The 12,588-nt window shown below is 36.6% G+C and overlaps 1 protein-coding gene across 1 annotated transcript; it reads right to left on the bottom strand.

The window, feature by feature from the left end:
• Positions 1 to 8,266: 8,266 nt before the first annotated feature.
• Positions 8,267 to 12,525, bottom strand: LOC121256752 (40S ribosomal protein S18-like). The gene is made up of 4 exons (XM_041157643.1): positions 12,244 to 12,525; positions 11,976 to 12,136; positions 9,483 to 9,671; positions 8,267 to 8,564 (listed from the first exon to the last, which is right to left on the bottom strand). Exons 1-4 carry the CDS (start codon positions 12,244 to 12,246, stop codon positions 8,459 to 8,461), a joined length of 459 nt encoding a protein of 152 aa, XP_041013577.1. The 5' UTR covers positions 12,247 to 12,525; the 3' UTR covers positions 8,267 to 8,458.
• Positions 12,526 to 12,588: the final 63 nt, after the last annotated feature.

The raw sequence follows: 12,588 nt of genomic DNA, 5'->3' as shown, positions 1-12,588 counted from the left end.
AAAGATCAGCCGTGAACAGTAGTTGATTTGTAGTAAAATTCTTCTTAAATCATTAGAAGCCTATAGGATTTTTTGAGCATTTTCTCAAGGAAAATATTTGGAGAGTGTATGTTTGGCAAACAAAAATTTCTTATAATTTCATTTTTAAACATCATCTAAATAAAAAATAATTTTTAATTTTTAATTTTTAATTTTTAATTTTTTTTAATCATTATCTAATATAAAAATTAGGGGTGTAGAACTAGGCTGATTTTTTCCTGGCCCGGTCCAAAACTCGGAATTCGGGCGGTTAGCATCCCATATTACACCTGGGCGATTGAGAGAAACTCAGATCCGATTACGGATCTGGTTTTATGACCCGGTTATCGTAACGGGGTCCTTTTTCTTTTCTTTTTTTTTTTTTAAAAAAAAAACCATTTTTTAAAGTTCCCATACCCCACACACCATTTCTTTTTTCTGATAAGTAGAAAATTTTAATTAGTTTAAAAATAATAAAATTTGAAAAAATTTTGAAAAAATGATAATAAAAATAAATATGATGTATGATATATAGTGTATAAAGATGATGAATAACAAAACTCTTTTATATTTCATCGAGGGGATTATTGGAATTTCCAAAATAACTTCTAGAGTTTTGTTTTAAAGAATTTCAAAGAGTCTCCATTTTGGTAAAGGTGCGATGCATTGAGACTAATATTTTTTGAGATTTAAAATTTTTGAAAAGTTATTTTGATTTTATGTATTATAAAATAGTAATACTAGATACAGTCATGATTGTGAAAGCGTCACGCACTTATCTTGAAAAAGAATGAGATTCATTATTACAAAATTAATTTTTTAATGTAGATATTTACTCAATTATTTAAAAAAAAATGTATGACATTTGCACACTCTATAACTACAAATATAATTTCTCATTATAAAAATATAATAGAATATTTTGATATGTACATTATACTATTGTGAGAATGTTTGATTAAAACTAGCAAAATATTCAGAAACTCGGCTTGTTTGGAAATAATATCATTCCAAAATTCTCAATTTCATTTCATCTCATCTCCTTCCTAAACATAATTTAAATACAAACTTTTAAAACTAATCATTATAACTTTTTCAAACTAATCATTACATTTTTCCAAACTTTCAAATAAAAAAATAAAAAATAATTCAATTTTTTCAAATATCTAAACAAAAATAATATTATAAAACTATATTCTAACAATATTTTAACTTTATAATATTTTTTATTCAACTTTTTTTCTCACATTTTCTAAAACTCAAAAAATATTCAACTCAAACTATCTCACTACTATTCATAAATAATTTTACTATTACTCACAAAATTTTCATCTATCTCACTCCACAAATGAACCCTTAAGGCATATTTGAATGCTCAAAGTATCTCAAGATTTTATAAATTGTAATGAAATGATTCGAGCGAATATATTTTATTGAGTTTTGGGTAAAAATAAATAAAAATTGAAGAAAAATATATTTCAAAATAAGTATTATATTGGAGTTTGTGAGAGTGAATAGATAAAGTTAAGAAATTATTTGGATATGATTTTTAATATTATTTTTATTTTGAAGTATATAAAAATTGTATTGTTTTTGTATTTTATTTTGAAATTTGTAAAAATTGTATTGATTTTTATTAGGGGTGTGCAACCGGATCCCAATCTGAATCCGAATATTCGGCCATAACTGTATCCAAATCCGAATTCTAAAAGCCGAGCAGATAACTTGATTCAATCCGAAATTTTTTTCCCTTTTTTGGCTATAAATTCATATATCCGAATAGAAACCGGATTTAGATATCCAGATTATAGGGCTGAGCTCCGACTCCGACAAAGTCGGAGTAGCCGTTTTCAAGCTCCGATTCCGACAGGAGTCAGAGCTAATTTTTTGCTCCGATTCCGACTCCGAACGGAATCGGAGTCCAACTCCAATCCGATTAGAGCTCCGATTGTCTATTGGACTAATAATAATAATAATAATAATAATAGTACTTAAATAAATAATGTTGTCAGATTTTTTTGTTAAATAAATTAGATGCAAAAATAAATTTGATCCATTAAGACTAATATGATCACCAAAGTCCAAGTCCAAACCTGTAACTACAACTTAATATAACTACATAAATTATTAAATATGATCACTAAAGCCCAAGTCCAAATCTGTAAAAAAAAAAATTACTGAAAAAAAAGCTTAAATACAATAATTTAAAAACTAAATAACATATAGGATGTAACCATAAGTTATAATAGTCTCATTTATAACGTAATAACAACATTGACATAAATATTAAGTGTTCATGTCACTCAAATCTCAATGGTCTATTGATTTGTGATCATGCCTGAAATGAAAATAGAAAGTTGCAATCAATAAATGAAAAAAAATTGATAAAAAAAATGGTAAAAGTAGAATTTCATTCTTATCAAGAAATGAGGTTCTCACAACTCCATCCCAACTCTCAAGGGACGTCCGTCTCAGACTCTCAGCCATCGGCAATTATGTTAGGGTTCACAATTAGATATATAAAATCATAAAAAGTAGAAGTTAGAAACATTAAAAATAATTAAATAATCATTTAAATGCATATAAACTTACCCAATTCAAGCATATAGCTCTCGGCATCAACGCCAAAGATATTTAGTCCAATGGGCATGTCACTTATCCAATTATGTGTGCAACGAGGGCCTCCACGGTTGACGGTGACAATGAACTCCAATAAGCATCCAACACGCGACCTCCAGTGCTAAATGCCGACTCTGAGACAACCGTAGTGACAGAAATGGCTAGCACATTTCGAGCTATACGGGAAATGACTAGATACTTAGTGGAATTAACTTTCCACCAAGTTAATAGCTGAAATATATTATCAGGTGCCTTGACAGCTTCCATAAAATATCGTTCAACTTCAGATGTACAATGCATAATATTCCTTGTTGACATGAGTTTATGATACTACTGGATAATACGATGGCTTTTAACCCCTACAAATGGGTCAGTATCACCTGAGGAAGCTGTTGACTCTGTCGGCCTGGAATGTGAGGAGCTACCAGTTGCGGATGAAAGCTGACAACTATTGCTGTAGTGATTATATAGGTAATCAATATCATTTTTTAGCACTCTAATAGACTCTGCACCCTTCACTGCCCCGATGACGTAATTTATCCAAAATTCTAGAACAGCTAGCTTATATCGGGGGTCAAGGATCACAGCCACAAATAGCAATATATTTATCTTCTCAATATTCTCTCAATATTTATCATATTTGGTTTTCATCCTCATAGCCATAGCAAATAACAATCCACCAGAGTCAGTATAACTATTTTTCAAGTGAAAGTGAAGCTCCGAGAGCTCGCTTAATAATGATTTCACAATCGTATATTTGGATCCAAATAGCCGCATGGTTATGTCATAAAAAATTCTTAAAAATTCAACAAAGTAGCTCACACTGGTCCAATCATGTGCGTCCGGTGTACCGAGTCCCTGTCCTGCTGGCTCCAACAAAGCATACCTCAGGCCCCCATCCTTGACCTCCATCCGCTCGAATGTTTTTTGGTACTTCTGTGCCACATCCAACATCATGAATGTAGAGTTCCATTGAGTCGGAACGTCCAAGCACAACATACTAAAACATTCAATCTTAAGATCTTCTGCTATTGCCTTAAACTTGGCAAACCTTTGAAGGGAACCCCTCACATATCGTACAATGCTGCAGACTCGGATAATGGAATCATCAACATTTTTTAACCCTTCAACAACTATGAGGTTGATGATATGAGCACAACATCGAACGTAAATAAACTCGTGGGCCCGAATGACATCATCTCTCACCGTCGTGTTCCGCTTAAACCAATCAATTGTTGTTTCATTGACACTGGCATTGTCAACTGTAATACACAGCACTTTTCGAATTCCTCAATCCCTTAAACAATCATTCATCTTCGTCCCAATGGATGCACCTTTATGATCCACAATATCTTTAAAACCAATAATTTTTTTATGCAAGATTCACTCACTGTCAATGTAGTTTGTTGTGATACACATATAGCAGACGTTCTGTAAGGAAGTCCATGTGTCAGTCGTAAACGACACTTTCTGGCCAGTGGTAAAAAACATCTTCCTCATCTCCGCCTTGTCTTTCGCATGCCTCCTCATACAATCTTGCATCACCATATACTGTGATGGAATGAGAAATCGTGGCTCAAAAAAATTTAGGAACTTTCGAAAGCCTATTTTCTCGACTGTGGTAAAGGACATCTCCTCAGTAATTATCATCTTTGCAAGCATGTCCCTCAACATCTTTTCACTGTATTGAGAGATGACCAATTTCTTAGTCTGTGTACCATCAGTGGCTGTAGAAGTTTGGTAAATAAGGTTGGTTTGATCAGTGGCTTGCAATCCCTTCGCTATCTTATATTGTTGGCAACCATTTAGATGTGCTATTAACACACTGATACCTTGCTTCTTCGAATGGCATCTACAAAGTGATCCACAGTAATAGCATCTTGCTACCGGGTTCGCAATATTACTAGGAATTTTGGTGAAATGCTCCCATGTCCACAACTTCTTTTTAGAAGGCCGTGGTGGTTGATCTTGCTCAATGGGCATCTCCTCCTCTTCGTTGAACATATCCTCATCCTCTATATCAACTGGGAATGAGAGTCGACTACTCGCACAAGATGTAACTCTAGGGGTGGAAGTACCCACCGGTGTAGGAGTTGTAGCATTGGCATCCGCCACATCCCCTTGTGAATGATCTATATCACAATCAAAGAAGCTGAAAAAATAAATTAGAAGCAAAAAATTAGTTTAAAAAATAACTAGGCTATATTAAACATTTAAATTAACGCAAAGATATATGTGGTCTTCCAATATAGACTCCACTGGAAATATTTTTTTTTACTTGAGTCTCGTATTTATTTATTTTTTTTCAAAAAGATTATACACCGCTTGCCCATTTAACGATTACAAATATAATTTCTTTTATCTTTATTATTTTGTATTGAATTTGGGATGAACCATAAGTCCATGAGTACCTCTTTCTAAATGAATTTCAGTTGTAACCTACTAGAGAATGGATTATTTGTTTTATTCATAACATGATATTCATTTAATATAAAATATAAGATATTTTAATAATTCTATTTAATATAAAATTATTCATTGCAAGAGGGCACATGTAAATACTATTAATGTCAATGATGGATCATGGTACGTGGGTCTCATGCACCAATAATGAGGCATGTCAAAAGAACCCATTTGATAAAGCAAAATATTGATCATAACACACTAGTGCCTTGCCGAGAGATGTGTGAGAACAACACAACAATTTATAGTTATATTTATCAAGTTTTAGTTTTGAGAATACACTTCTAAACAATGTACATAAGTAAAACTTAACGAGCATCAATACACTAGTACTCAAAAAATAATACTACACAAAATTTATAATGTTCAATACTTGCTCCAATATACAAAAAAATAAAAAAGAAGAGTAAATTTCAATACTTGCTAGTTGGCAGTTGCTACACAAAATTTGCCCAGCTCGAAATCATGAAGTTACACTTTGACCAAATTTCATGTTTGAAAACTACTAAATTAAGATTATATTGTAAAGAACATATGTGAATTTAAAAAAGAGTGTTGAGAATTATACTTGCAAGTGTTCATTAGTCGGAGTAACATCTCTTACACATTTTATCAAACATTATACATGCATACAATACAACTTACAAACACATCATACTTTTCATTAAACACATTTTCTTACTATAAATTTACAAAATCAATTCACAAGAATCACAACAAAATACCAATTCACAAGAGAGTGAGAGATGTTTACATAAAATTAATTAATTAAACTACTTGATTTAATTCTAGGGCTCAGAAGTTCAGAACCCCTCACTCTCACCATAGGCTGAAGCTGAATGGATGTTGAAATTCGGCTTGAAGTCGCACGGAGGAGCAATGAGGAATGGTGGCAACAGAGACGCGAGATGCGAGAGAGACGTGAGACGTAGCAGACGAGAGAGAACAAAGAAGGGAGAAGGAAGAAGGGAATTGGGGGGGGGGGGTTCCTGCGTTTTGGCCCCCTCCGCGTGATAAAACGACGCCGTCCCACATTAAGTGGAACGCCGTCATTTTTTTTTTTTTTTAAAACCCAGATTTACATCTGGGTTTTTTTAAAAAAAATTCAGAGTCGGAGTTCAGAGCTCCGAACTCCGACTCCGAAACCTATTTGGAGCTACTCCGAACTCCGACTTCGAAATCCGACCACTCCGACTCTGTTAGAGTCGAAATCGGAGCGGATGTCGGGCAGAGTAGGAAATTTCAAAATTTTGCCCAGCCCTACCAGATTATAACCAGATTTATTAATATTTAAAAAAATGTTTAAACTTTAAAAAAGGGTTTTTGTTTTTTTAAAAAAGAAAAAGAAAAAGAAAAAGAAAAAGGACCCCGTTACAGATAACCATAAAACCAGATCCGTAACCGGATCCGAGTTTCTCTTAATCACCCAGGTGTAATCCGGGCAGCTAACCACCCGAATTCCAAGTTTTGGACTGGACCGGGAAAAAATCCATCCCGGTTCTACACCCCTAATTTTTATATTAGATAATGATTCAAAAAAAATTAAAAATTTGAAATTAAAAAATATTTTATATTTGGATGATGATTAAAAATGAAATTATAAGAAATTTTTGTTTGCCCCAAATATCTTCCTTGAGAAAATGCTCAAAAAATCATAAAGGCTTCTAATGATTTAAGAAGAATTTTACTACAAATCAACAACTGTTCGCAGCTAATACGTAGCACATCTTACGTGTCATCTTATTTGTTTATTTTTTTAAAACAAAACGTCATCTATTGAGATCACACTCACGCGAGCAACACCCCCTCCCCCTACCCAATTCCCTCTCTCAGCTCACCCAACCCCGTTGTGTGCCACCGGTTCCCTTTCACGCCGGCCACCTCTAGCCAGTTTCAAGCCTCCACGCAACCTCCACGCACAGCCCCCTCTCTCAACCCAAAATGGGCTCTCCTACATGGTTTTTCCCTCTCGCCACTGCTACAACTACAGTCGTCAGCCTTCAGCCCCACCGTCGAGCACCACCGAACCCTTGACCTCCCCCCTAGCCACCGTCGAGCTTCCATAGCATGGCAGCCCTCCCCCTCTCTTTCCTTAAATGGGTTTCACTCATATATGGATTCTCCACCTTAGCCCGCCGTATGCCATCACCTCGAGCATCCCTTGGCCACCATCGACCTACTCTAGCCACCTATAGCCCCGATCTGCCCCTCACGCATCCTTACTCTCCCATGGGTTTCTCCACCCATTTGGCCTAAATTCGCCGCCCTTCAGCCACTGTGCCACCTCTCCCTTGCCACCACTAACTCCACCGCACCTCTCTCAACTCTCCATGCTCAGTCGTGCCTCCCATTTAACCTAGATGCACGACGCAGGGTGGGGGTAGGGGAGAGGCTGCACGACACAGGGTGAGAGTGGGGGAGAGGATGCCGAAGCTAATGGGGATGGCGAGGAGGGGTGCAAACGGAACTTCAAATTGGTGAAATCTGAGAGAGGGATCTTGCTTTTTGTTGCTAGGACAAATTAGTTATTTTGCTAGGTCACATAGGATGTGATGCGACTGCTCTTCAAATTTTTTCATTTAAGAATGATCTAGCTAGTTTGTACCTTTGTGCATGCTTTTATGAGCAACATCTTTTTGATGTCGATTAGCAAGCTTACCAAGAAATTCTTTTGTTTTTACAGATAAGATAAGATGAGATTAAAATTAAAAATTAAATAAAATATTATTAGATTATATTTTTTTAATATTATTTTCATTTTAAGATTTAAAAAAGTTGAATTGTTTATTTTATTTAATATAGAAATTTGAAAAATTTATAATATTTAATTAAGATAAATTGAGAAGAATTGTGAAAACTAACAAGGCCTAAAAGAAAAATATCGATTTTCTTCCACACTACCTGAGGATGGTTTTGCGCTTCTCAAATAGTCTCTGGTTTGATCGTTTAAAATGTTTGGCATTTGCAATGGAGGCATCGGTCGATGCCCTCATGTAGAATACCAAACGCCAGAGCATCTCCCTGGTTCAAAGCCAGGGAGTGCAGCAAGAGCAACCTGAGGAATAGAAGAGCTGGGAGGTTACCAGCAACGCCACTTGAGAACCAGTCACCACCGCATTAATCAAGGTAAACAAACAAATATAAGATTGAGAAGGCATAAGTCATTGTGACCTTCAACTACTATATAAATGATTAATGGTAACATGGCCAAATCTCAAGATCAAACAGCCTCAATAGAGGTATGTATGAAAGCCGGCTAGACAGTGTTGCATAAATCCACCAAAAAACTACAAACATAAAAAAGTGCAAAATAGAATTCGCAACAAAAACATGACATCCCAGAAAGAAAGAAACAAACTCAACGCTTCTTTGAGACACCAACAGTCTTCCCACGGCGGCCAGTTGTCTTTGTGTGCTGTCCACGCACTCGAAGACCCCAGTAATGTCGCAGACCACGATGGTTCCTACATATCAAGAATAAAGGCTTTCACAGGCAAGAAAAGCAATACTAAAAAAATGATAAATGTATCAATAGATAAACAGATAATGTTACAATGAATGTCATTAACAAGTCATAATTCCAGTAAGGTATTGGACAGATTCTTGTCTAAACCTTTTTTGATAAGATCTAAACCATACTTGTCATCATCTAGTTCTGCATTAACTAAACAACTGTTATGGGAAACTGCTAGTCATAGATTCTTTTCATGAGCTAAAGCGCCGACGCCCTCTCGTGCTTACACCAAATTTCCAACTCCATGCTTCAGCATGTTTTCCTTGTGATTTCAAATCATGCATAATAGCTGAAGACAAGCCATCCACCCAACACTCAATCCAAGCATACACAAATAATGGCAAACAGGTTAGCACCAGTAACTAGCTTGCCCACCATATAATGAAGTTATTCCTCTTAAAACTCATCCAATCAATTTGCAACCAGGCCACAGTGATTGAATCATGGAGAAAACATGTACTTGCAATAATGAGAATCAAGTCAAAGTTCAACTGACTGAAACTCATAAGCCAACTTCCTAAGGAGTTGTTTGGAAGATGAAATGGTTTCATCTCATACCATCTTATCTCATCTCATTTTCTTTCCAAACATCACTCAAACACAAATACTTTTTAATTTCAAATTTTCAACATTTTCATCTAATCATACCTAATCATTACAACTTTCTCAAACTTTCAAACAAAACACAAAAACAATTTAAATTTTTTCAAATCCCAAAACAAAAATAATATTAAAAGTTAATATTTTGGAGTATGGAATTGGAGTATCCAAGCCAATGTTTAGTATCCAAGACATCAATGAATTGCAATTTGAGTATGGAATAAAAACTCTTTAGGCATAGAATTACGGGAGATCAATGGAGGCATACCTGATCTTCTTCAAACGCTCAAGATCATCTCTGAGCTTCATGTCCAAAGCATTGGAGACAACCTGGGAATACTTGCCATCCTTATAATCCTTCTTCCTGTTCAGAAACCAGTCAGGAATCTTGAACTGGCGAGGGTTTGCAACGATCACCATGAGGTTATCAAGCTCAGCAGCCGTCAACTCACCAGCTCTGCAGTAACCGTAACACCACAATTTACAAACATGGGAGAATGAAACACATATATGAAGCAGAAAGAAAAATGCATCAAACACTAGATTAACCTTTACAATAAAGGAAGTTCCAAAATATAATTGCATCTTACAAAATCACGCACCAAAAAAGAAAAAAAAAAAGTTATGACATCCAGGCAAATTAAGAAGATTAGGGTTTTTCCCGATTTGGATACAAAAGGTATCTCAACTAATCCCAACTCATCCCATCTAATAATCACAATTTTTCCAAATTTTCACACAAAATATAATAAAAAAAATCAAAATTTTCAAATCTCAAAATAATAATAGTATTAAAAAATAATATTCTAACAATATTTTATTCAACTTTTAACTTTCATCTCAACTCATCTCATCTTAACTTCCTATCCAAACCTCACCTAAAAGACACTGCACGAAGTGCCTGAATAGAAGTATAGATGAGCATTATAAACATTAAAGCACATCAGCGCGAGACAACCAAATTAAATGAAAAGCGTAATCGAAAATTCGTCGTCCCCTAAGAAGTTTTACAAAGCACAACTTTTAATATCTTTGAAACCAATGGCAACAATATAGGCATAAAATTTACATTGATGAAGGAGGGGAGAATGTTGGTCATCACTAAAAGGTGTCAAAGGGTGATATCTAAGCTGGTTCTAGGGTTAACAACAGTACAATGGCTGGCCAAGGCCATGGAAGTGTGTACAAAAGATGAGAAACAAGATTTTTTCTCTATTGTCCGGGAAGGTAGAAGCAGTTTCAATGCTGGAGGACGTTATATGGTGGTGGAGGAGTATGGAGGTGGAGGGAGGAGGAATTTTATTTTCATTCCTGAGGAGGGGAGCAATGGCTGGAGAAGGATGGGGGAGGTGCTGCGTGATTTTTCCTTCGGCAAGAGAGGGAGTGACTGTTTGGAAGGACAAGGTGCTGTAGGACATGGCTCTGTCAGGGAGCTGCGTAGCAGACATGTGGCGAGGCGATCCTATGCAGCAGCTCTAAAGACGGGTCAGGCTTCGGGGTTTCAGAGTGAGGAGGGTCTGCAAATTATGCCTCAAGACCAGCTTGTCGGGATGCACAATTCTTTAAAAGAGATGGAAACCCAACTTGGCGAATTGAAGGCAGCAATACTCTATTGTCTACGAAAATAGACCGGCTTTCAGTTGGAGGCAACATGGCTGTAAGTAACAAGATAGGCCCGAATCCTTTAAACTCAAAAAAAGGAAAACGGAAGATCGGATTCGGCCTTGTCCCTATAACCAGATCTAGGAGAGTATGGCAGGTCAAAAGGAAATCTAGGTTATTTGAAGCAGGGTCTACATTGGGTATTGGCGTAGAGACATCAGTGAAATGTCATTCGCCTCATGTGACATAGGATAAACCGATAGTCGGTATTACACCCTTGGTCCCCGAAGAAACTATGGCTCTCTCATCAGAGTTAAAGGAAAATTGTGTACTATCAAGGTCTAAAGGAGATGTAGGATCCACTATCACCCCAGAGGTAAAGGGACTTGTTGTCACCCCAGAATCTCCAATGGAGAGAACCAATGGAGTTGCTGGAGAACCTATGGGTTTGGCGTTGGTGCCTTGTGTAGAGTCGGGAGTGCAGTTGGATACTGTGTCTAGGGATAACTTTGCTCCCTTGGTCTCTCTTCCTCCAATAGTAGACTGGATTCTGTCTAAAGTTAACGAGATTCAGCAGTTTGTGAGAATCTCACATGGAGGATGTGAAGATTAATTTAAAGAACTAATCACTACGATTGAGGCAAGTCAATCGCTTGAAACCAAATCAAATTTCAAGAAAAGGAGGGAGTTACAACGTCTTTCTTGGGCAATCAACTACGATGCTAAGTGTGGTAGCTCAACTAGAGGGAAGTCTAAAGGGAAGGTATTGTGAAGAACGGAAAAAAGGGGTTGGGGTTGGGTGGTCAAGTAGAGTTTTAGTTTTAGGGGAAAAAAGGAGTTGGGGTCGGGTCTAGTGTATTTTGAGTTGTTTTTCCACGGACTTTTTGGGTAATTTTGGGCAAAATGTTTTCTTATATGCATTCTGTACTTGGTTTCTCCTTTTTATATATATAATTTTTACTTATAAAAAAAAAAAAGATTAATCCTACGACCAAATACCACACAACTGAGCCCACGAATAAAAATCAACAATTTTGTAGCATTCTTAAACTCTCGCTAAGCCCATCAAAACCAAATTGAACCAATACTAACATAAGCCAAAAGCTACGAAGACCATGCTGGAAAATTGTAGCAAGAATCAGATTTTAGAGAACGGTACCGCTTGTTCATGTCTACATCAGCTTTCTTGCAGACAATGTTGGCGAGCCGGCGACCGATACCTTTGATGGAGGTAAGCGCGAACATTATCTTCTGCTTCCCATCCACGTTTGTGTTCAGCACACGCAAAATGTGCTGGAATTCCTCATTCGCTACCAGAGACTGCAAAACCCATACTCCCAAATCAACAACGAAACCAAAATAAAATATAAGAAAAATAGGATGTGCCAATAGAAGCGAGACGAGTGAATGGAAGCGAGTTGGGTCACCATGGCTAGCGCTCTCTCTTCTCTATCTCTCTCTCTCTCTCTGTCAATCGGAGCGATCGCGGAGAGTGTACAACGAGAACGCGGTGGTGAAGAAAGAGTTGTTATTGCCGAAGATGGGTGATTTTAAAGGGCACGGATGCCACAAAACAAAACCCTAGAGGGTAATTATATGCTACGACTCATTCATACTTGTACTTCTTATTTCGTTCCCAAGAGAAAGTGGGCCCAATAAGCTGCGATGGAGATCTTCTCACGATGCCACAGCCGTTGGATCTATTGAAGTTGGCACCTTATGCAAAAGTCAAGGGCCTTATGTAATTCTAGTCATGTGGCCAGACTGACTAT

Source organism: Juglans microcarpa x Juglans regia, chromosome 1D, assembly GCF_004785595.1.
Source record: "Juglans microcarpa x Juglans regia isolate MS1-56 chromosome 1D, Jm3101_v1.0, whole genome shotgun sequence".
Classification (NCBI taxonomy): Eukaryota; Viridiplantae; Streptophyta; class Magnoliopsida; order Fagales; family Juglandaceae; genus Juglans; species Juglans microcarpa x Juglans regia.
The sequence above is the reverse complement of the archived record's forward strand: the minus strand, read 5'-3'. Positions and strand labels throughout refer to the sequence as shown.

Excerpts from the sequence above, each read along its gene's own strand:
- LOC121256752 (XM_041157643.1), bottom strand. Across the intron at positions 9,672-11,975 it reads GATGTAGACATGAACAAGCG|AGCTGGTGAGTTGACGGCTG; the intron begins GTACCGTTCTCT and ends CGGTTACTGCAG. Across the intron at positions 8,565-9,482 it reads GAGCGTTTGAAGAAGATCAG|GAACCATCGTGGTCTGCGAC; the intron begins GTATGCCTCCAT and ends CTTGATATGTAG.